This window comes from Cricetulus griseus, chromosome 7 (assembly GCF_003668045.3).
Source record: "Cricetulus griseus strain 17A/GY chromosome 7, alternate assembly CriGri-PICRH-1.0, whole genome shotgun sequence".
NCBI lineage: Eukaryota > Metazoa > Chordata > Mammalia > Rodentia > Cricetidae > Cricetulus > Cricetulus griseus.
In genome coordinates this window covers 99,536,827-99,560,549 of record NC_048600.1, presented here as the reverse complement: position 1 = coordinate 99,560,549, position 23,723 = coordinate 99,536,827, and the positions used below count along the sequence as shown (strand labels likewise).

Genomic DNA, 23,723 nt, shown 5'->3' with positions numbered 1-23,723 from the left:
TTTTGGATTATTAATCCCAATTATCTTAGTTTTCTGTTTTTTATATCTCATTTATTATCAAATATTTAATATCTTCCTATCTTGTGTCTTGACACTTTTTCAGTATTGATGATGGTTCAGTGAACAAAGAAAAGATCTCAGATGTGGTGGCACTTTTATTCTAATGAGCATGATAGTTATGAAGGTGTAATGAATTACATAGTATGTTTGAAGATAAGTGCCACCAGCGGGGCAGGTTCCAGAGCAGGTGAGAATCATTAGTGCGTAGGCAGGTGTCATAATACAATTTTAAAAACGATGTTCATTATAAGGTTCAGAGAATGTGGCATTTCAACAAAGAATTGAAGTAAAGGAAATGGATTGACAAATAATTGTAAAAAAGGGAACCGTCAGGATTGCCTCTGTCCTGTGTGAGGAGCCTGGAAACGGGGTAGGATGAGAGAGGATATGGAATAGAAGCAGATAACGTTGGAGAGGAAAGGAAGAGTGCGATTGTGGGAGATTTGCCTTGGGTAGTGTAGATTTTGGTGTTGTACTCAGAGTGAAGTAGTTTTTGTAGGATTTTGAAAATATTCTGACTGGAAGCTTGGGTTCTGACAGCTTGAGGACTTGAGTGTATAAACCTGAGAGAATAGGAATTTGGAAGTTTTAAAGTACCTCATTAGCCATGTTGGTAATTTTTGTATTCACATTCTAGTCTGGAATAAAAACAGTGAGTGCATTGCTATTCAGAAGCACAAAGTCTGATACTTAAGGAGTTTGTGCTGTGTCCTGCTTCTTGTGGCTACACTCTTCTAGTCTTAAAATCGAAGGCTGAGATTTCTTTGATTTTTGTTAGTCTCTACTTATTTGTCTTTTGAATTTCTCTGCTTTCTTTTCTCTTGTTTTGTGTGCTCTGTTTTGTTAGAGGGGTAGTGGAAACATACATTCTTTTCAGTTACTGTGTTCAACTAGGAGTCTGAGCATACACAAATTGATCTTCCAGCACAATGGGAAGAAAACTGAGTTTTCTTTAACTTAGTGCTTTTATTTGTTTTGTTGACCTCATTAACAGTAATAATGTTATTTCCATGAAGTAGAAACAAAGTCTCTAAAACTTCAGGCTTAAGATGTATCCATTCATGTCAATAAGAAAAGGATAATTACTTTCCTTGTATAAAGTATATGAAAGTATCTTGTGTATGAAACTCAAATTTTAAGAATAACTGGCCTTTTGTAGTTTATATTTAAGTTTCCTGCTCAGTACAATACTTTGGACAAGTCACTGTACTTAGAAGACTTGATAACAGGGCATGTGGCTGAAAGGTACCCTGTTCTGGTGGCATGTCTATATGGATAGACTTTGATTTTAGTGCCATTTCTCTACTGTTAAAGTTGAGACTATAATAAATCACATGATCTCAGTTTCATTTAAAAAACAGAAATTACAGGGTAAATACTAGGAATAATTCTAAGAACTTCAGTACATTTAAGTTGTTTTAGAATTTTCAAGTGCTGTTTTGGATAGCAAATATTAATTTTCTAATTTTTTTTTTTTTGTGCAGGTTAATGGTGCAGTGTAAGAAACCTTTAAAAGTTTCTGATGAAATAGTACAGCAATATCAAATTAAAAACCAGTATCTTTCAGCAATAGCATCTGATGCAGAACAAGAACCTAAAATCGATCCATATGCATTTGTTGAAGGAGATGAGGAATTCATTTTTACTGATAAAAAAGATAGACAAAGTAGTGAGAGAGAAGCTGGGAAGAAACACAAGGTGAGTAGGAGAGAGCCTATCCTACCAGTGTTCACACTTCAGTGCACTTGGACACTTGGTGCCACACGCGGCCCCTTCTTTGTTTTTGGAGGTGCTGTTTACTGAACCCAGGGCCTCATGCATGCTAGGAAAACACTCTTATCACTGAGCTGTATCCCTGGCCCCACTCATTCATTCTTTTAGAATAGATGGGTGAATCATCTTTATATAGATATATGTGTGTGTGCTACCAGAGATAAATCAGGTATGTGATACTCTTTTGGTTAGTTTCTGATGATGAAAAGATTCTTTTTGTTATTGTTACATTTTCAAATTGAGTAATATATTGAGTATATTAACTTTGGTCAAAATTAGTGTTAGGTACACTGTTTTGATGATACTAGGTTTTAAAAATGCAGGATATGTGATTTAGGAAAATTACCTTTTCCTTATAAGCAAAACTTTATAAAGTATAGGTAATGAAAATATTCTATTGGGGCTGAGAGACGGCTCAGTAGGTAAAAGATGCTTACTACCTAGCCTGAGATCTTGTTCATGTTGTTCTTTGAGCTCCACACTCATGATGTGGCACGCACACATGTGGCATACACATACAAATAAAATGCAACTAAAATATGCATATGATTAAAGTTTTAAAGTCATGTATTAAAAGATCTGTTAGGTAAAAATAATTATTAGATTAGAATTTGGCAGTTAATATAAGATACAAGGATTGAAAATTAAATCTATTTAATGACCCAATAATACTTCATACAAAACAGTTAATTTCACAGAGTTTTACTTATCTGTACTATATACCAGATACTTCAGTTTTGTCCTTTTGTAAATGGGAAATCAGCAGTCTCTGGGAAGGGTATACCCACAATTCAAAGTTAGCACACTTGGGAAATGTATAGTATGTCAGAGTTGCAGCTGCCACTGTCAGACATGATTCATTGGACAGATTCCTTAGCATCCCTGTGATTTAAATTCATCTGTAAGGTGAACACAATAGTTGTTTACTTTAAGAATTATTGATAGCTGAGCTTGATGACATATACCTTTAGTCCTAGCACTTAGAAGGCTGAGGCAGAAAGATCTCTCTAACACTATTAATGAGGTTTATAAAGTGGAGTCAGAAATAGATTGATAATAGGTAGTTTATTAAGGAATAGTACTTAGGCAAGGGAGCCAGTGACCAGGTTTGCACACCAAACAAAGTCTGGTACATGGGAGGTTGAGGTAGGAAGATGAAAAATATGAGGTCAGCCTGATGTACATAAGACCTTGTTTCAAAAGAAATTCCCTGACTCCAAAGCAACACAAGAATTAGTGGTAATGTATATAGTACATTTATGAGAATGCTTGGCACATAGCTACTCAAGAATTGGTAGAATTTTTTTGTGGTAAAATATATAGCACAGCCTAATCTATAATATTGTCTTTAGGTGGAAGATGGGACATCTACTGTTACAGTGTTATCACATGAAGAAGATGCTATGTCATTATTTAGTCCCTCTAAGCAAGGTAAAACTTTTCTAATCATGACTTTTGTGTTCAGTACAGTGCTGATTTTTGAAGTATGGTAATGAAAATACTCCTCTTGGGCTGGTAAGATGCTCAGTGGGTAAAGATTAGTGGGTAAAGACTGACTAGCCTGCTGTGACTCTGGTGGATTAATAATCTTTTTTGCATAATTTGTTTCATGGGATGATTAGATTTATAGTTTATCTTGTGTGTGAAGAAGCAAGTTCAAATTTGTTAGTAGAAATTGAGAGATGTATCACTTCTTGGTCTTCTGTCAGTAACTAAGATCAAGTGTAAATTGTTAGAAGGTTTTACCCTTTTTATAGTTAGAAATGGATCTTAGGAAGTGAGTAGGTAAGATCACATCGTTGCCTAAGAGTCACTCAGATTCCTGAGCTCTGGTGATCTTCACTCTTGAGCCAAGTATCACTAGGATTCTGGGTGTGCCCCCATACCTGCCCTAAGAACTCACTCTTTCTTTTGTTTTTGAGACAGGGTTTCATGTGTAACAGCTCTGGCTTTCCTGAACTCACTTTGTAGACCAGGCTGGCCTTGACCTCACAGAAATCATCTACCTGCCTCTGCCTCCTGAGTGCTGGGATTAAAGGTGTGGGCCACCACCGCCCAACTATGACCTCACTTTTTAAATTAAACTTCAAAATTTTGATTCTTCTCAAGTCTCAAATGGATGAGAATGTTTTCTTTTTTCTTGACTTTATTTGTTTTGCTTTGTTTTTAATTTTTTGGTGGTATGATCTTATGTAACTTAAGCTGGCCTCTTAACTGTATGTGGTGAAGGCTGCATTGAACTTAAATGCATCAACCTCCTAAGTACTGGGATTCCATCAAATGCCACCATCCCCAACCAAGAAGTCTTTTTCTGATGCTGTTCTGCTTTTTTTTTTTTTTTTTTTTTTCCTTTTTGGTTTCTCGGTATACAGGGTTTCTCTGTGTAGCCCTGGCTATCATGGAACTCACTGTGTAGACTAGGCTGACCTCAAACTCAGATCTGCCTGCCATTTATTCCTGAGGGCTAGGGTTAAAAGCATATGTCACCACCTCCTGGCAGTTCATCATATTTTTAACTTGTAGATGATAGAGATACAGTGAAGACTTCTTTCAAATATCTGACCCTGTCTGAAAGTATATGTAATTTATACACACACACACACACACACACACACACACACACACACACACACACATATATGCATATGATGTACAGTTTGTTACTTTCTATGGATATTTTAGAGTGCTAAGTCAAGCTTTATATATGTATCACCTCCCATAAGTACTTGTTTTTGTAATGAAAACACAAAGATTGGTTTTCTTAGTAATTGCCAGGCATTAAACATACTATTAACCTTAGCTGGAAAAATACACATTGAATTTGAGTAGGCACAGTTTAACCTTAGTTGGAAAAATACACACTGAATTTGAGTAGGCACAGTTTATCTTTTGGTATGTCTTTTTTGAATGCAATTAAAAAATATTCTGGCAGGAACAAATATGAGAATAAGGAAAAAAGCCCATCTAAAGAAGGAACAGGTGGCCTTTGATATGGCAGCTTAGTGACTGACAGCTTTGAGTGTTGGTGGTAGCTTTTTTTTTTTTTTTTTTTTTTTGCTGAAGCAGTCCTTATCAAATTCCAGTGGCATGTTGCACAGAGATAAAGTCCTGGAATTCGTATTGAGGCTCAAAAGAACTTGAATAGCCAGTGTAATACTTCGCAACAAGACCGAAGTGCTGAGTCAGGATTTGTAGTATATGCTTGCTCTCCCAACACTCAGGAGGTTGACACAGGAGGTTCATGAGTTTGAGACCAGTCCAGTGTACATAGCAAGATTCTTATTTCCCCTCTCAATAAAAACGTCTTTTATTAGCTGGGCAGTAGTGGCCCACACCCTTAATTCCAGCATTCCGGAGACAGAGACAGATAGATCTCTTGAATTTGAGGCCCACCTGGTCTGCAGAGTGAGTCCTGGGACATCTAAGGTCACACACAGAAACCCTGTCTTTAAAAAAAAAAAAATGTTTATTATATTATCTGACTTCAAAATATATTATACAGACAATAATAATAGTATTGTACTGGCATTAAGAAAAAAAGGTACGCTGGGTGGTGGTGGTGCATGCCTTTAATCCTAGCACTCAGGAGGCAGAGATAGGCAGATTTCTGTAAGTTCAAGGCCAGACTGGTCTACAGAGTAAGTTACAGGACAAGCTCCAAAGCTACACAGAGAAACCCTGTCTCGAAAAAACAAATAAATAAATAATAAGTAAACAAAAAAAGGAAGAAAAGAAAAAAAGACACATTAGACCAGTAAAACAGAGTAGAGGGTCTAGAAGTAAATTCATGCATTTATGGTCAGGATGTCTGTGCTCTTAAAAAATAAACATGTAATTGTTGTATGCGTATGTGGTACAGTATGATTCCCATATGTATCAGCCAAATCAGGGTACTTTGTGTTTCCATTTTTTATTTCAATGTGTTAGGAGCCTTAAAGCTTCTCATACCTAGTTTTTCATAAAATGTATGATTATAGGTTAAAATAGTTGATTGTGAAGTGTAATCGCTCTTCTGTGTTAAAAGCACTAGAACTTATTCTTCTATCCAATTCTATTTTGGTATTTTTTGTTCCCCTAATTTCCTTTCCTCCATTCTTCCCAGTCTCTCATTATCATATATACAAGATATAATAATAAAGGAAAAATATGATATCAAGCCTCTAGACAAAAAATAATGCTATACTGGTATGTGTAAATCTTGTATTTCACAGCAGATACCTATAATTTATTCATCATACATAATTAGCTTGATATTTAATTGTATCATTTTTATTCAGATGGCTTACATACAACTGTTGTTGTTTTTTTTTTGTTGTTGTTGTTTGTTTTTCAAGACCGGGTTTCTCTGTGTAGCTTTGGAGCCTATCCTGGCACTCGCTCTGGAGACCAGGCTGGCCTTGAACTCACAGAGGATCTGCCTGCCTCTGCTTCCCAAGTGCTGGGATTAAAGGTGTGCACCACCAACGCTGGCCACATACAACCTTATTAAAATAAATGCATCTGTTTCAAAATGAAAAGATAAGGGTTGGGTATATGTCTTGGCTTGTAAATTGCTTGCTATGCAAGCGTAAGAACCAGAGTTGGAATCCTCAGTAGCCACATAAATGTTGTTCAGGTGTGACAGGGCTTGACTATATTCCTGGCATGAGAGGAGATAGGGAATTCCCAGAGAAAGTTAGATAGCCAAACTCATCGAATCAAGGGAGATACCTTACTTAAATGTGTAAGTTGGGAAGCACCTAAGGGTTGACCCAGAGTCAACCTCTGGCCTTCATGTGTGTGCATGTATGTGTGAACAGATATCTGTGAATACATGTATATTCAATCACATCACAAGCATAATAATACACACAAAGAAAAAGTATGTGTAAAAAAGTCCACCGTTGTAATAACATTTGTATTTTTATGATTTATGTACAGAGCTTAACTATGGTAAGATTATGCAACTTTTGGAGCTTCCTGGGGGAAAGTACTATTGTTTATTTAAAACATTATTTCTAAGAGAAATTGCTCAAATTTTAAGTAAGAGGCTATCAAAAGTTTATGTTGCATAGTTGTCTTGATAAACATTAGGATTTATATCTAGCTTAGATAAGTAGACTACTATTTGGCTAGTAGTTTTCAGTTTATTTTTTTCTGATTGTCATATGTAGATGCTCCACGTCCTACTAATCATGCGCGCCCTCCATCAACCAGTTTGATTTATGACTCAGATCTGGCTGTCTCTTACACTGACCTTGATAACCTCTTCAATTCTGATGAAGATGAATTAACAGTGAGTAGCCAATTAATGATTAGGATTAAACTAGCTTTCATTGACTTTGTATGAACTCATGTTATGGAAGTGACTTGTCACTTGAGAACTATGTTTTATCTCTGAACAGTAGGAAATATTTCATAGTAAGACACCATTGGTTTATTTTACTCTCATATTAGAGTTACCTTGACATGGTTTCCTGTGAACCTTGTGTGTTTTGTACTTTTGTATGTTTGAAAGCTCTGCCATGTGAGCTTTTGTTTGTTTTTCTTTCAGTCCTCAGAATGGTTTTTCTGTTCTTTGATCCCATAGTTTGCGAAGTGACTCTGGAATTGAATCAGAGAATGTTTAAATAATTAACATTAGAATTTTACACCTTATCAATTTAGTAAGGAATACCAGTTCTTCTGAAATTGTTTGACATCGCCTCTCTTACTATAAGACATACACTTAAAAACAGTAAAGGGGAAAACAAAGGATACTACTTAATCTTTCACACCTGTTTTCACAAAAGTTTAAAAGCAAAAACTTTAAAATGGGATTTCTCAGTTATTAGGCTGTTAATGAATTGGGTGCTACCTTATAAAAGGGATTCCTTTTCCATCTACTTAAAAGTAGCTTACGAATTGACTGGCACATTTTCTTTGTTGTCTTATTTGATAGTTATTGATCCTGCCAGAATATCTGTCACACACATTTGAACATATAAATGTATTACAGATATGGGTAATGGCAGATAATAGCTATATATATAAACCTTTACTCTATATCCTCCAGTGTAGTGTCTACTAGGGCACTGTTCACTGGGAAAGAGCCTTAAATATTTTTGTCCGTATAGACAGAGTTTCTCTTTGCTAGCATACAGACATCAGTTGTGGCTTCTCTAAGGTAAGAAAAAGTTGTTTATATATGTGCTTTACTCACAAATTGTTCAATGTGACACATGGAGCTAATATTATTTGTAAACATATTGTTGAGAGCTGGATGTGGTGGCACATGCCAGTAACCCCTGTTTGTTGGGATGTGGAGGCAAGAAAATCAGGGTTTCAAACTTAGCTTTGTTTATATAAAAATGAGAAAGCAGCTTAGGTGACATGAGGCCCTATTTTTAAAAACAAAACAAAGAAAACTACCCCACCTCCCCCCCACCAAAACAAACAAACAAACAAAATCTCACAAAAAAATTGGTTATCGAGGAAGACACTAAAATTTGGTTTGTTAGGAATTTTGTTGCCTTGTTAGGAAGTCTCCCTGAGTCATAAAAAAGCTATTCCTATAAATATATTTTTACAGCTTTTTAAAAACAAGGTTTAAATATAAAGAAGAATTAAGAGGAGTTATTGATTATATAGGAAATTTTAATACCTTAAATAAAGGGACAGATACTTTGAGTCTCTTTTGCTAAACTGGAATTACAGTTTTAATTTAAAATCTCTTATCTTTTATTGGTTCATAAGTTACTGGTTATTTTTGCTTTTTTTATGTTTTCTTGAGTATACTTTTTTTCCTGTTAATTGAGAGACTTATCAAAAAAATCTTAAGTGATGGATCTATCTGTAAACTAGTATGTTATTTGGCTCTGGTCATAAAATTCAGAAGACCACTTTTTATGATCACTATTTATCTTTTCAGTTACATATGAATGATTAGTACTGTGGGATCACATTGGCTTTTTTTTTTTTTTTTTTTTCCTTCCTGATAGCCTGGATCTAAAAAATCAGCATCTGGATCAGATGATAAAGCCAGCTCCAAAGAATCCAAGACAGGAAGTCTGGATCCATTATCTTGCATAAGTAAGCTTTACAGATCTGTGCTTTAGCTCAATTTGAAAACTCACTCCCCCAGAAAATTCCCTTTGGTTTAAACACAGATTCACTTCTTTTTAGTCTATGTTAAAATGTGTGTTTCATTAAATATAGGCACTGCAGATCTTCACAAGATGTATCCTACACCACCATCATTGGAACAACACATTATGGGATTTTCTCCAATGAATATGAATAATAAAGAATATGGTAGTATGGATACAGCACCTGGAGGAACTGTCCTAGAAGGAAATAGTTCTAGTATAGGAGCACAGTTCAGAATTGAGGTTGAGGAGGGATTCTGTAGCCCCAAACCTTCTGAAATTAAAGTAAGTATTTTTCCAAACAATTAATTCCCTTCCTGTGTTTTCTTATAGGATTAATTGCTGTATTCAAGAGATTTTTTTTCACATTTGATTTTAGCTTTGTGGCTAATATGAGAACTAAATTGTGGGAATACTATGTAAAATGCAGTAAAAACAGAACAGAAAATATTTATACTTTGGTATGTTTAAAGAATAGGGTAAAGAAGACAGTCACTTTGAACATAAGGCACTGAAAGTCTACATTCTTTATATTGTAGGATTTTTCTTATGTCTATAAACCTGAAAATTGTCAAGTTCTAGTAGGATGTTCCATGTTTGCACCTTTAAAAACTCTACCAAGCCATTGTCTGCCTCCTATCAAATTGCCAGAAGAGTGTATTTACCGGCAGAGCTGGACTGTTGGAAAATTGGACTTGCTTCCTTCAGGCCCTTCAATGCCATTCATCAAAGAGGGGTATGGTTGATGTTGTTTTTATAATACTGAATGCTTGTAAAAGTTGTTTTTGTGTATCTGTTAGAGGGATAGCATTGTAGGGTGTGCATGCCTATGAGCCACATGTGAAGGCCAAAGGGAAGTAAACATTGGGTTTCTTCATCTATTGCCCCTTTACTCATTTGAGGCATGGTTTCTCATTGAACCTGAAACTTGCTGTTCTGTCTGGGCTGACAGGCCAGCAATCTTCTGGAATCTGCCTATCTTTGTCTCCCAAATGCTGGGATTACAGCTTGCTCAGCCATACCCAAGGTCTATCCATTTTTTTTGTTGAAGTACCAGGTATGCTGGAAAAAGATGTGTTTTTATGTATAAATAAAAAATAAAATAATAATTCTTGTTTATTATAATGATAATAATAGACATGGATAAACTATTTGAAACCATAGACCTTTTTTTGACTTTAAAAGTACTTTTTCTTTTTGTTTGCAATACTGAGTTGTTCCCATTTTTTGTATCTGTCATTTTACATTTACTTCACATTGTAACAGATAAAATTTAGCATTTTGTTACCAGTTGCGTATTAAAATTACTATCGCCACTTTGTACACATAAACAACTCAAAAGACAGAATTGTTGCTGGCAGTTTTCTTTGTCCCGCCTCTTCAGCCCCAAATAAGCACACACAGACTTATATTAATTATTAAACTGTTGGCTGATTGTTTGGGCTTCTTATTGGCTATCTCTCTCTTAATTGTTAACCCATTTCTATTAATCTATGTATTTCTCCATGGCCTTATCTTACCAGAGAATGGTCAGACCTGTTACTACTTTTGGCGTCTACATAGTGTCTGTTTCTGGCAGGCTCCCTCTGCCTACCTTTCCCAGAATTCTCCTCATCTGATAGTCCCGCCTATCTTCCTGTCTCATTGGCTGAACAGTGTTTTATTCATCAACCAATAAGAGAAACATATATACTGAAGGGCGTCCCCCATCACAGAATTTTTTTTCAATTGTACATGCTTTATCTGCATGTACAACTTGATATCAGAAGAGGACATCAATCTCAACTGTACATGGTTGTGAGCTATGTGGTTGCTGGGAATTGAACTTGGGACCTCTGGAAGATCAACCAGTGCTCTTTAACCGCTGAGCCATCGAACCTAAGAATTTTTTTTTTTTTCTTGTCAATCAGCAGCAACAAGAGTCAATGAGATACAAGTATTTGTAGCATTAGAAATTTATAGAGTAAATATGGTTGTTTAGATGTGGATAACTTTATACAAACTTCATTTGTAATTTTTTGAGACTTTTAAAATTTTATATGTGTGTCCCAACATGACTTCATGTACACATGTGTGCAGGTGCCATGGAGGCCAGAGGACATCAGATCCCTTAGCATTGGAGTTACAGTCGCTTAGTTGTGGGCTGCCTGATGTGGGTGCTGGGAACTGAACTTCTGAACTTGGGTACCCTGTAAATCTAGTTAGCTTACAAGAATCTCCATAGTGAACATGATAAACCTGAAATAAGTCTTAGTTGTACATGTAATCTTCTAGTGATTGCCATATGGAAATTTTCAGTGTTTGCTGAAGAGCATTTGGAGAACTTTTAGTTGTATTTCACATTACTAATGTGTTCCTTTACGCACGTGTTTCTCTTTTTACCTTGGTGACAACAGTGATGGAAGCAATATGGATCAAGATTATGGCCCTGCCTACACACCTCAAACCCATACTTCTTTTGGGATGCCTCCGAGCAGTGCACCCCCTAGTAATGGTGGTGCGGGAATTCTCCCTTCTCCATCCACCCCTAGATTTCCAACTCCAAGGACTCCAAGGACTCCAAGGACTCCTCGTGGAGCTGGTGGACCTGCTAGTGCTCAAGGTTCAGTCAAGTATGAAAATTCAGACTTGTATTCACCAGCTTCCACCCCATCTACATGCAGACCCCTCAATTCTGTTGAACCTGCCACTGTCCCTTCCATCCCCGAAGCACACAGTCTTTATGTAAACCTCATCCTTTCAGAATCAGTTATGAATTTGTTTAAAGACTGTAATTTTGACAGTTGCTGTATTTGTGTTTGCAACATGAATATCAAGGGTGCCGATGTTGGAGTTTACATTCCAGATCCAACGCAGGAAGCACAGTATCGGTGTACCTGTGGCTTCAGTGCTGTCATGAACCGAAAATTTGGAAATAATTCAGGATTATTTCTTGAAGATGAACTTGATATCATAGGACGTAACACAGACTGTGGCAAAGAAGCAGAAAAACGTTTTGAGGCTCTCAGGGCTACCTCTGCAGAAAATGTTAATGGAGGCATAAAGGAATCTGAAAAGGTGCCTGATGAGTTGATATTACTGCTGCAAGATCAATGCACTAATTTATTTTCACCCTTTGGAGCAGCAGACCAAGATCCTTTTCCCAAAATGGGTATAATTAGCAACTGGGTACGTGTTGAAGAGCGGGACTGTTGCAATGACTGCTATCTTGCATTAGAACATGGACGTCAGTTCATGGATAATATGTCGGGAGGAAAGGTTGACGAAGCACTTGTCAAAAGCTCATGCTTGCATCCGTGGGCCAAACAAAATGGTAAGTTTGTGAATGAAGTCAGGTTTTTGTTTCGTTTTTTAGGTATTTGACTTTGACTTTTTTTTTCTGGGGGGTAAAAATATCAAAAGCAATTAGACCTAATAGGTGTGCCGAAATTTGGATTTAACCGTCATGTGAAGACAGTAACGTGCTGGGTGTGATGATGCATGAGTTTAATCCCACCAGAAGCAGGTGGATCTCTTGTTGGAGGCTAAGACTACATAAGGGACTCTGTGTCAGAGAAACAAACAGAAAACCCCAAAAAGACAGTAACATAGAGATTTCTTAGCTGTTTAGTTAAGTTTCAGCAATAAAAATAGGTTATTGTGCATCTGTAATTGTTTAGCCACATAAAAATTTAAAAGGCATGCTGCTTATTTGTTAGCAGAAAATTATTGTTTCCTTCAGCCATGTAATTTTGTCTTTTCAGGTGTCATATACTTTGCTATTTAGCTATGACTTGATTATATTATTAAATATTTACCAAGCACCTTGTTGTTCAACAGTGACCACTATTTTATGGTCACTGTTGAACAGACACACCATTCTCTGGCTTTTATTTTATTTTTTCTTTTTGGTTTGGTTTTTGCTTGTGTGTATGTGGGTGCATAATTACATGTGTTTGGGTTTACGTACATATATGTAGGCCAGATGATAGCCTTTGGTGTCAGGCCTCAGAAACCATCAGTCAGCCTTTTGGGCCCCACCACTGTTTGTTTGGATCAGGCTTCTCATTTCCAAGGCACTGATTGATTATGTCAGAATCTCCTTTCTTTTTGAGCCTATGGTTTAGTGGAGGAGATAGATAGTAAACAACAACAATACATGCTTGCATTATGTACTGGTTATAAGTGCATTAAAGAGAAATCAGTGCAAAACATGTTTGCATGGGAGAAACCTTATGTGCTGTTTAAGAAACATGGTCAGAGATGATAGCGAAGGTTAAGGAACATTTATGGAAAGTCCTGTTTGGAGTGGGAAAAGTGTGAACAATATAGTTAACTGGGGAAACAGTGCTAGTAGACAATGCAGTTCAAAGTCCTTGAGGACATAGTTTTCAGGATAAGTTTGAGAAACATAGGCAGTATTAATGTTGAGTGATGGTCAGACTGATTAGATGATGAAGCCTAAGAGTGTCTGAAACACCAAAATTATTTAATTTGTGTGTGAGCGTGTATGTGTTTGGGTATGTGTGCCATGGCATACATTTGGATGTCAGAGGACGACAGTTTGAGGGTGTTGGTTCTCTCCTTGTACCAACTCAACCCAGGGTTTGAACTCGGGTAGTTAAGCTTGGAAGTGGGCACTTTTTGAACCATGCTGTTAGAATTTATTGTAAATGCTGTAGCAACTATTTTTAATAGAAAAGTAGTCCCACACTGTCTTTTTTGCTTAAGAAAAAAAAATCACTGGCTATTGCATAAAAAATATCCTGGGACGGCAGGTGAAAGTACAAGAAGAAAAATTAGGGAGAAGCCAGTTACAGTAGTCAGTGAGGATGACAGCTTGGAAAAGACTGAAAACAATAGAAGTTGTGGTAGTAGATTCCAGTTTAGATGGAAATATAGACCTACAGAATTGTGCTGATTCGTGTAAGAGAAGATGAAGCATTAACCATGGTTTGTATGAATGTTGGTGCTAACTACAGAGGAGGAAAATAGGAGGAGGTCAAGTACATATTTGGAGATAATAGTTTTAAATTCAGAAGACTGATGAATCTGGAAATGTCTTTTTTTTTTTTAATGTGGGTTATCAGTATTAAATACTATGGTATGTCATTTGTGGTGCACGTGTAATACCAGCACTGGGAAAGTGAAGGAAAGAATCAGAAATTCAAGGTCATATCTGGCTACATGGTAAGTTCAAGGCCACCCTGGGATATATGGGGCCCTTTTCTTTTAAAAGCCTGGAGCTGGATAAGAAATTTTAGGGGAGAGAGGGTCAGGAAGGAATCTGAGAAGAAGCCAGGAAGTAGGGTACTCATGTGTGAGAATATAGAATGAGAGTGAATATATGTATAATGTCTTTGTAAGGGAACAGGAACAGTGTGACAAGACCACTGAATGTGGCACCGTGGAGGTAGTTAAAGAACTTGATAATCATCTCTGTCAGCCTGATTAGCGTGGGTATGAGATTGAGAAACTAATTTAAAATTTGGGGAGACATTTGGTTTAAAATAGAAATTTTATGTTATGGTTAACATTATTATTAATATATACACATGTGTACATGCAGAATAATTCTATCTAGATGAAAAATTTAAATAGACAGTTTCATATATTTTTACCATGTATTCAGATATATTTCACATGAGTACAGTGTGGTACTTTGCTATATGGATACATTATAGAAATAATAAACCAAGCTGATTATCTTATTTAAAATCTTTTATCAGTTATAAAGTACAGAATACAATATTAGTAACTGTGCTCATCATGTTTCTAAATGGACCTCTAAAACTTACTCTTCCTACCTAACTGGAACCTCACTCCGTCTCTCTAGTCCAACCTTCCTCCATAGGAAGAATTATCACAGAACAAAAGGTACCCTTGTAGGAGCAAAGTCATTGAATAAGTGAGGAGTAATAGAGTCAATTCATTTCAGTTAGGTTATAGGAACATGTCTATCACAACAAGAAGAAATGTTATTTATTTGGACAAGAAGAGGGAACATGAACATTTGTAGTGATTGCTTTTGTAGTTATGGATGAAAGCAACTGGAGTTAGTGACAGCGTCATTTGATACTCCTGTCTAATTTCCCATACCAGCAGCTTCAGACATTACCACATATTTAGAAATGTACATTTTCACACTCTGTCCATGATCTTCTAAACCAAAGTCTGGAGATAGGAGTTAGTTCAACCACTTATTACTAATGATGTCTTTGAAAAAGTAATTTTTTATCCTTATTACCTTACCTATTCTTTTTTTTTTTTTTTTTTTGTGTGTGTGTGTGTGTGTGTGTGTGTGTGTGTGTGTGTGTGTATGGTTTGAACCTAGGAACTTGAGTATGCTAGGCAGGTGCTTTAAAACTGAACTATATCTTCAAGTCACTTCATTTGTACTAATGAAATAAAATTAGTATTTGATTGATTAGCATTGTAAAGATTTATTGAGCTCATTCATGTAAACATAAGAGATTTATGCAGTCCTTGTATAACTAATTAATTCAGCCACTTTAAGACATACATAAAACTGTGAACATGGTATTTGGTAGAACGATGAAAATGTTCTACATCTTAATTGTTTTCCAGTCACTAAGATAGCTAAAATTATAATCAGAAGTAAAAGGTAATCCAAATTCCTATTGATAGAAAGATGAATAATTACAGTAGTATAGGTAGAATATTAACAAGCCCTGAAATTGAAGATAATTATATGTAGCAAAAAGGTGAATTATAGCAATGGTAGTTTGAGGGTGAGGTCAGAATAAATGAGAAGATTATAGACACATGTATGCTTTTTTTTTATTACATGTTGTTGGTGTATACACAGGTACCATGTTACACATGGAACTCAGAGGACACTTGTAGGCATTGATTTTCTTCCTTCCACTGAGGTCGTTAGGCTTAACTCTGAAAGCACCCGCTGAAACAACTCACTACCCCAGTTAAAGCATCACCTTTAATTCAGCTCTGAAGCAAGCAGAAGTAAATGTTGTTCATGTACACATAAATCTTGGGGTGCTGGTTAATTCTGGAGACTTACACATGTAAATAAGCAGGGGATGGAACAGGAGGCATTTAATAGAATAGGCCTGTTTGAGGAGGTATAATACTAGTTGATGAGCAGGCTGGGCATGGTGGCACACAGGCTTGTTTATTTGATTGATTGATTGATTGATTGATTGATTGATTGATTGATTGATTGATTGATTTTTCGACACAGGGTTTCTCTGTGTAGCTTTGGGGCCTATCCTGGCACTTGCTCTGGAGACCAGGCTGGCCTTGAAATCACAGAGATCCGCCTGCCTCTGCCTCCCGAATGTTGGGTGCACCACCAACGCCCGGTTTAATCCCAGCACTCAGGAGGTAGCGGCAAGAGATGACTGAGTTTCAGGACAGCCCCTACTACATAGTGAGATTCTGTCTAAAATAAAGGAAAACAAAAATAGTTCTTGGGCAGTGAGGTCATAACTCTAATTATTTTCATCATGATAGTAAAGTAATTTGTGAAATAAACCAAGAAGACCACACATGAGCTCATTATTATAAATGACAATGTTATGATTCATCTAATTCATTATACTATAGGGAAGTGCCAAATAAAATACAACTGAGTCAGTGAGCGCCGAGCACATAGGATCTCCAGTGTCACTAACTCCAATGGCAGCAGTGGCTTCAGTGGTGCTCTTTGTTACTAGTTTATTGGGAACAACCTGTTTGCCAAATAAATACAGAGTTTTGCCTGGTGTGTATTCATACTCTGATTAAAGTATAACATTGTTGAGATGTATACCAGTAGAATTAGGGCCTACACATTAGGGCCCATGGATTGTGTCCTCTGCCTTGGATACCTTTCTCCTACATACTTACTTGGGATCTTGTTTTTTTAAGTCTTGTTAGATGTTATTAATACAAAGTTGGAAATCCTTCCTGATGTTCTGCATTTTCCATAGTGTTGGCTTAATTTTTCTCATGGAATAGAATTTATTGATTGATTTCTTTCTTATCCCTAAAGCACATGGCATGCAGTTTCTGTAAGGATATCCATATTTCCAACTCTTAGAGTAATGCATGTCATTTAGTTCATGATCAGAATAATGAATATTTGTTCAAATTAATTTAAAAGTCTAAAGTAGGTTGAGAATGTAGCTCTGTGGCAGAGCAATTGACTGACATGTATGTTGTCCTGGGATTGCTGAAAAAGAGAAAAAAATATCTACACAATACAGTTTATGTTTCAGTGGCAACTTTTATATTGTTCAAAATAGAAAAAAAAATTGAGAGCTTTTAAGAACTGAGACAATGGCAGGGCAGTGGTGGCACAGGCCTTTAATCCCAGCACTCAGGGGGCAGAGGCAGGTGGAGCTCCGCAAGTTCGAGGCCAGTCTGGTCTACAGAGTGAGTGCCAGGATAGGCTCCAAAGCCACACAGAGAAACCTGTCTTGAAAAACAAAACAAACAAACAAAAACAACAAAAAAGGAATTGAGACAATAAATACAAGTTGCTCATAGAGCCACCTTTATTCCCAGCACTCAGGAGGCAAAGGCAAGCCAGATATACAGAGCAAGTTTCACGACAGCCAGCCAGGGCTCCACAGAGAAACCCTGTCTCAAAAATGACAGCAAAAAAGTTGCTCATAGTTTTTTCATGTTCACTATCATAGCCGCTCCCAATCACTTAATACTTTTATAACCATACCATATAATTTACTTGCATAAAACATACAATCAAATATTTAGTATTTACAGTTGTAACCATCAGTACAAGCAATTTTAGAACATTTTAGTATTTACATTCCCTGTTTCTGTCTGTCCCTGTCTCAAAGCTGTACTCAACCATTAGTCTAGTTAGGGTTCTGTCTGTATACATGTGCATTTGGGGTATTATATGTAAATAGAACGGTACAATGCTTGGTGTCTGTGACTTTCTTTAAAACAATGGTTTGTTTGTTTGTTTGTTTGTTTGTTTGTTTTTTGGCTCTTTTCAGTTTATTGCATGAAGGAGTTACACTAGTCCAAGTTAAAAGCGGACCCCAAATGGTTACATTATACAAGCTGTGAGGTTTTTAAACTTGTGACAAGGGACAGGAGGGAAATTCTACTCAAGTTTCAGAGAGTCACAAGCACTTAAAACCCCTGAACCTTCACCTGGTCGTCCTTAGCCAGTCCAATCTCTATCAGGAACTGGCATATGTTCTTGCGCTGGTCACCCTGTAGCTGAATTACTTCTCCATATTCTGGATGCTCAATTACAGTACCATTGAAGGCAAATTTCTTCTTCACTAGTTTCTTTTTATCCCTTGGATAGTGGTGAGGGTCTTCCTGCCATTTCTCTGTTGAATTCTTATATGGGTATAATCCTCAGTGCCAGCAGTGCACCCTTACTTGCATCAGCAAAGGGGTCGAAAGAATGGAGGTTCTGGATAGCACACATATGATACAATTCCTTTTCCTCAGTGGAAATGGCCTGTGGAAGGCGGCTGCAGGGGGAGAAGGCGGGCAGGGGGCACGGCACGTTGGGAAGCGAGGGGGCTCAAGGTGGAGGCAGCTGAGTCCTCGTCGGTGGCTCAGTGACTGGGGCCTAAAACAATGTTTTAGTTTGTTTTTATTTCATGGTTATTGGCATTTTGCCTCCATATATGTCTATGTGAGGGTGTTGAGTACCCCGGAACTGGAGTTACAGACAGTTGTGAGCTGCCATGTGGTTGCTGGGAATAGAATCTGGGTCCTCTGGAAGAGCAGCCAGTGCTCTTAACCACTGAGCCCCTGACTTTTTTTTTTCCCTTCCACTCAGATTGTTTTCAGAGTTCTTAAAGCACATATTAATACTTTAATGACATAATATTCCATTGTTATATAAAGTCTACAGTTTGAACATTTGAGTTGTGTGCACTTTTTGACTATTATAATGCTTCTGTGAACATTTGTATATGATTTTATATGATGAATGCTTGTGTTTACATTATGCTTAGATAATTTCCTGGGTTATGTAACTAGTATTTTTCAAAGCATTTGCACTATTTTAAATTCTAACATTAGATGGTTCCACTTTCTCAAACCACACCAACTCTTGAAGTCTTTTTTATTGAAGACATCCTAGTGGTTATGAAGTGGTGTCTTGTGGTTTGGCTTTGAATTTCCCTAGTGATGAATGATGTTCAGTGTCTTTTCATAGATTTAATATCCATTTGTGTATCTCTAGAGATGCGTAAGACCTTTGCTTTATTGGGGGTGGTAATGAAGGGATGAGTGTGCAGGTAAAGTCTGCCTCTGCAGCCTTGGCTGTCCTCAAATTTGTTATCCTTCAGTTTTTCCTGCTTTTAAAGTTTGATTTTTGTATTGTTTTTAAATTTTTATCTATTTTTGCCTTTTTTATTATTGATTTGTATAATTTCTTCGTGAACTGTGGATGAAAATCCTTTATTGGTATATAATGTGAAAATGATTTCACCTGCTTTCTTCTTCTTTCTTTTTATGCATGTCCCTCTGTGTGTTGTATGTGTAGAGTGGGCTCTGGGGATTAAACTCAGGACATTAGGTATGGAGGCAAGCACCCTTACCTCCTAACCCATCAGTTTCTTGATAATACCCTTTGTTTTGATTTTGATAAAGCCTAATTAATTTTTTCTGTACCTTGGTGTTATATCTAAAAAGGTTTTTCTGGACCAGGTCATAACATTGCAGCTGTTTTTTTTCTAAGAACTTTATAGTTTTAGATCTTAAATTTGTATCTTTTTGAATTAGTAGCTGTTTAATGATTTTAATTTTTAAAAAGAGTACCAGGGATATCATAGCTAATGTTCATTAATTAGGGATAGAAAAAATGAGCCTATCTGTGAGAATACCTCTTAATTAGAATTAAAAATACAGATTCCTGTGCCTTGATGATCTCCAGAACTGAATGCTGAATTTGGATTTTAACAAGCCTGTTATTTTCTTGTATGAATTCATGTCTGTGCCTTGAGTGCTGTAGTGTAAGCTACATTACACTCATGGAGTTTGATTCTCTCTTTCCATGCTGGTCCTAAGGATCAAACTCATGTTCTTTTACTTGCTAAGCTGCCCCACCAACTTTTTTGTTTTTGTTTTGACTTTGGTTTGGGTTTCTCAAGACAGGGTTTCTTATGTAGCTCTGGCAGTCTTGGAGATCACACTGTAAATCAGGCTGACCTTGAACTCATAGATCCACCTTCCTCTGTCACCATGTCATTTTTATAAGCTCCCATGTAATTACAATTAACAGCCTAGCTAATGATACCTTTTTCTAGGCTGTTATAGTCACATATGAATATTTATACTAATTGCATAGCATAAGATATACTTTATTTTATATTTGTCATTTACTATTATTTCTTAATAATATGACATGTTCTGGCTTTTGTTTTAGTTACTTAAGATTCATTTTCAATTTTTATTGTGTGTGTGTGTGTATGTATGTATGTATGTATGTATGTATGTATGTATGTATGTATGTATGTGCTTAAGGGTGCAGGTTCCTGCAGAGACCAGATCTTTTGGAGCTAGAGTTACAGGTGGTTGTAAGCTGCCTGATATAAGTGCTGGGGCTTGAACTTGGGTCCTCTGCAAGAACAATACTCACTCTTACCCACTGAGTCACCTTTCTAGCCCCCCATTATTACTATATTATCATATTAGTCGATATTCTATGTTAGGTAGTTTTAAATCACTTATTAGTGACTAAATAGTATTATATTATGTATGTAATACTATACATAATTTTTGTTTTGTTTTGAGAACAGGGTCTTACTGTGTAGCCCAGGCTGATCTGCTACTTGCATCAGTCCTCTTTCCTTAGCTTCTTCAGTGCTGGAATTATTGCCATGCTTTGCTCAAAATTGTTATTAAGCTTGTATTTGGAATTGAATTACTTTTTAAGTTACAGGAAATTAAAGCCACTAATGATAAGATAGGATGTGATAATAATTAAAGCTGAATGATTTCATGTAATAGTATGATCAGGCAAAATTCCTAGCCAGATTGATACTGTCAGTGTCATTTAGTGGTACTTTTCTATAACTGTTTAACATTTATGGGCTACATGCTCATACCCATTCTGCAGGTTGAAGCCCGTGCTTGCGCTGCTAGGCAGGCTTGGTGTACCACTGTTATGCTCTCAGCCCTATCTTTTGGTGGTGTTATAGTCTGTGTTTTCTCAAATTAATTCATCATTATAACTGGTTTTTCTCGTCATTTTACCATAATAGAGAGAAATGATTTATAACTCATTTCAGTGCAAGACTTATGTACTGGGAAGGACTAAATATAAATACAAATTGATTAATTGGATAAAAAAAGTATTTTATGAAGAGTTACTTTTCTGTGTTTTTCTGCTCTGTTTTGCATCTGTATCTGTGTGCTGATCTTGGTACTGCATGCATGCTAACATTTGCTCCTGCTAAGGCATCCTTAACTACCAGAATCTTGTCCGTCCATCCGTCCGTCCGACCTTCCTTCCTTCTCCCTTTTTTTTGGGGGGGGGGTTGGGGGATGGGGCAGTTTTGCTAACTTGAAAAGGCTAGCCTATAACTTGGACCTTCCCATCTCAGCCTCCTGAATTCAGGTTATACGGACATGTGTCACGACATCTGACTTTTGAAAGGTTTTATATAGTTTTCTGTGTTAGCAAATGTTTTATGTTCTTTATAATGAACAGCTAAAATTTCTGATATGTTTATCTCTCCATTTTGTGTCACCAATAACAATTACTACTCTTTTTTTTTGTTGTTGTTAAATGATTGTAGACGTGAGTGTGCAGTGTTCCCAGGATATACTTCGAATGCTCCTCTCTCTTCAGCCAGTTCTTCAAGATGCTATTCAGAAAAAAAGGACAGTGAGGCCTTGGGGAGTTCAGGGTCCTCTCACTTGGCAACAATTTCATAAAATGGCTGGCCGAGGCTCTTATGGTAAGTTGTATATTGTAATAGATACTGGCTGATTATACATCTGTTCTCAGGTATGTGCCCAACTAGAATAAGCACATTAGTTCACAAATATTTTCTTTTAAATTAAACAGTTAAGGACACTGTGGTCCAGTTCTAACTCTAGCCTGCCTTCTGCATTTGCAGCATATAGTTTTCCTGGGTTCTTTACTCTCACATTAGTATGAGTAGCTGCACTATTTGTACATGATTGACATCCACTGTGATTTTGTGTGAAGAAAGGATCATGTTGTTAAGATGATTTTTGCAAATCCCCAAAAGACTTGAGTTCTAAATTTAATGAGGTGGATAGGTTGTAGTCAGATAGTACACACTAATAATATTGATTTTAAAAAAACACAAGATTTGGGCTGGAGAGATGGCTCAGAGGTTAAGAGCACTGGCTGCTCTTCCATAGGTCCTGAGTTCAATTCCCAGCAACCACATGGTGGCTCACAACCATCTGTTACGAGTACTGGTGTCCTCTTCTGGTGTGCAGAGAAACATGGAAGCAGAATGTTGTATACATAATAAATAAATAAAATCTAAAAAAAAAAAAAAAAAAACCCACAAGATTTTTCTCATGAAAGGTTTGAACAAAAAAGGAAATTCACAGTTAACAATAAAGTAGTGAGTGACTGAATACTCTTAAGTAGGTATATGGTTGACTGTGGTCACTTGTAATAGAGGAGACTATTTAAATGTTTGAAATATTGATTGTTTCTGAAATACCACTTAGGAAGTGTATTTGGAACGATAGCTAGTTGTGTTATGTGTAGTGTTGGGGTTTGAACCCAGACCCTCACAAACAATAGACAAGTCCAAACCACATCCCCAGCTCTGGGTTAATAGCTGTTAGCATTAAAATCCTCAATTTCTGTGTGGTTTCAGAGTGCATTGTATACAGTAGCAGGCTTCTTGTAATTTTTCTTTTATACTAATGGCTGGATGATTTCAATGTCATATAAATTGATACTCCTTGAAAACTTCAGGTTAGCGATACTTTGTAGTATAAACTTTACATTCTTTTCAAAACCAGTATTATTGTTGCTTGTTTTTTTCTTCTTTTGGGTGCCCTCCACCCAGCCCTAAAATAAATACACAGAGGCGTATAGATATTATAAGTACCTGGCATTAGCTTGGCTTGTTTCTTGCCAGCTTTCTTTAAGTTATCCCATCTACCTTTTGCCTCTGGGCTTTTTCCTTTTTCTTAGTTCTGTATATCTTACTTTCACTCTTACTCCTGTGGCTGGCCCCTGACATCCCTCCTCTCCTTCTTTTCTTGCTCCTTACTCTTTATTGTTTTTTTCCCCCTCCTTCTATTATAGTCTCTCTGCCTGTCAGCGCCGCCTATCCCTCTCCTGCCTTGCTATTGACCTTTCAGTGCTTTATTAGGACCATCAGGTGTTTTAGACAGGCAAAGTAACACAGCTTCACAGAGTTAAACAAATGCAATGTAAAAGAATGCAGCACATCTTTGCATCATTAAACAAATGTTCCACAGCATAAACAAATGTAACACATCTTAAAATAATATTCTACAACACAGTATAGAGATTTATTTCTGCACTTGATTTTGGAGATTACTTCTGTTAGCATATCCATAACTATCTTTTCCTTTTTAAATGATTGTCTACATCCCATCATTTTTATATATGTAATTTGTATATGCCGTTCATGTATGTATTTTAATAATACACTATTTATAGACATAGATTGTTTCATTATCATTCCAACTATTTTCAGTGATTCATGTATGTTTGGCTTAAAGCATATGTATACTTTAAAATGTATATTGCTGAATTGTACTCAAAAGTATCAATTTCAACTCTATCAGATAAAAATCTACTGTCTCAAAGTAAATTGC

At 36.6% G+C, this 23,723-nt stretch overlaps 1 protein-coding gene and 1 pseudogene across 1 annotated transcript in view; one reads left to right on the top strand and one right to left on the bottom strand.

Moving 5' to 3' along the window:
- The window catches only part of Med13 (mediator complex subunit 13), a 97,220-nt gene that overhangs the window by 48,859 nt on the left and 24,638 nt on the right, over positions 1–23,723 (top strand). Inside the window, exons 10-17 of the mRNA XM_027426367.2 lie at positions 1,545–1,758; positions 3,186–3,264; positions 6,987–7,108; positions 8,793–8,883; positions 9,010–9,224; positions 9,479–9,675; positions 11,336–12,252; positions 21,680–21,841. Of these exons, the coding sequence (XP_027282168.1) occupies positions 1,545–1,758; positions 3,186–3,264; positions 6,987–7,108; positions 8,793–8,883; positions 9,010–9,224; positions 9,479–9,675; positions 11,336–12,252; positions 21,680–21,841 (1,997 nt within the window). The remainder of the gene's footprint in view (positions 1–1,544; positions 1,759–3,185; positions 3,265–6,986; positions 7,109–8,792; positions 8,884–9,009; positions 9,225–9,478; positions 9,676–11,335; positions 12,253–21,679; positions 21,842–23,723) is intronic.
- On the bottom strand, positions 17,893–18,351 carry LOC100750428 (annotated as a pseudogene).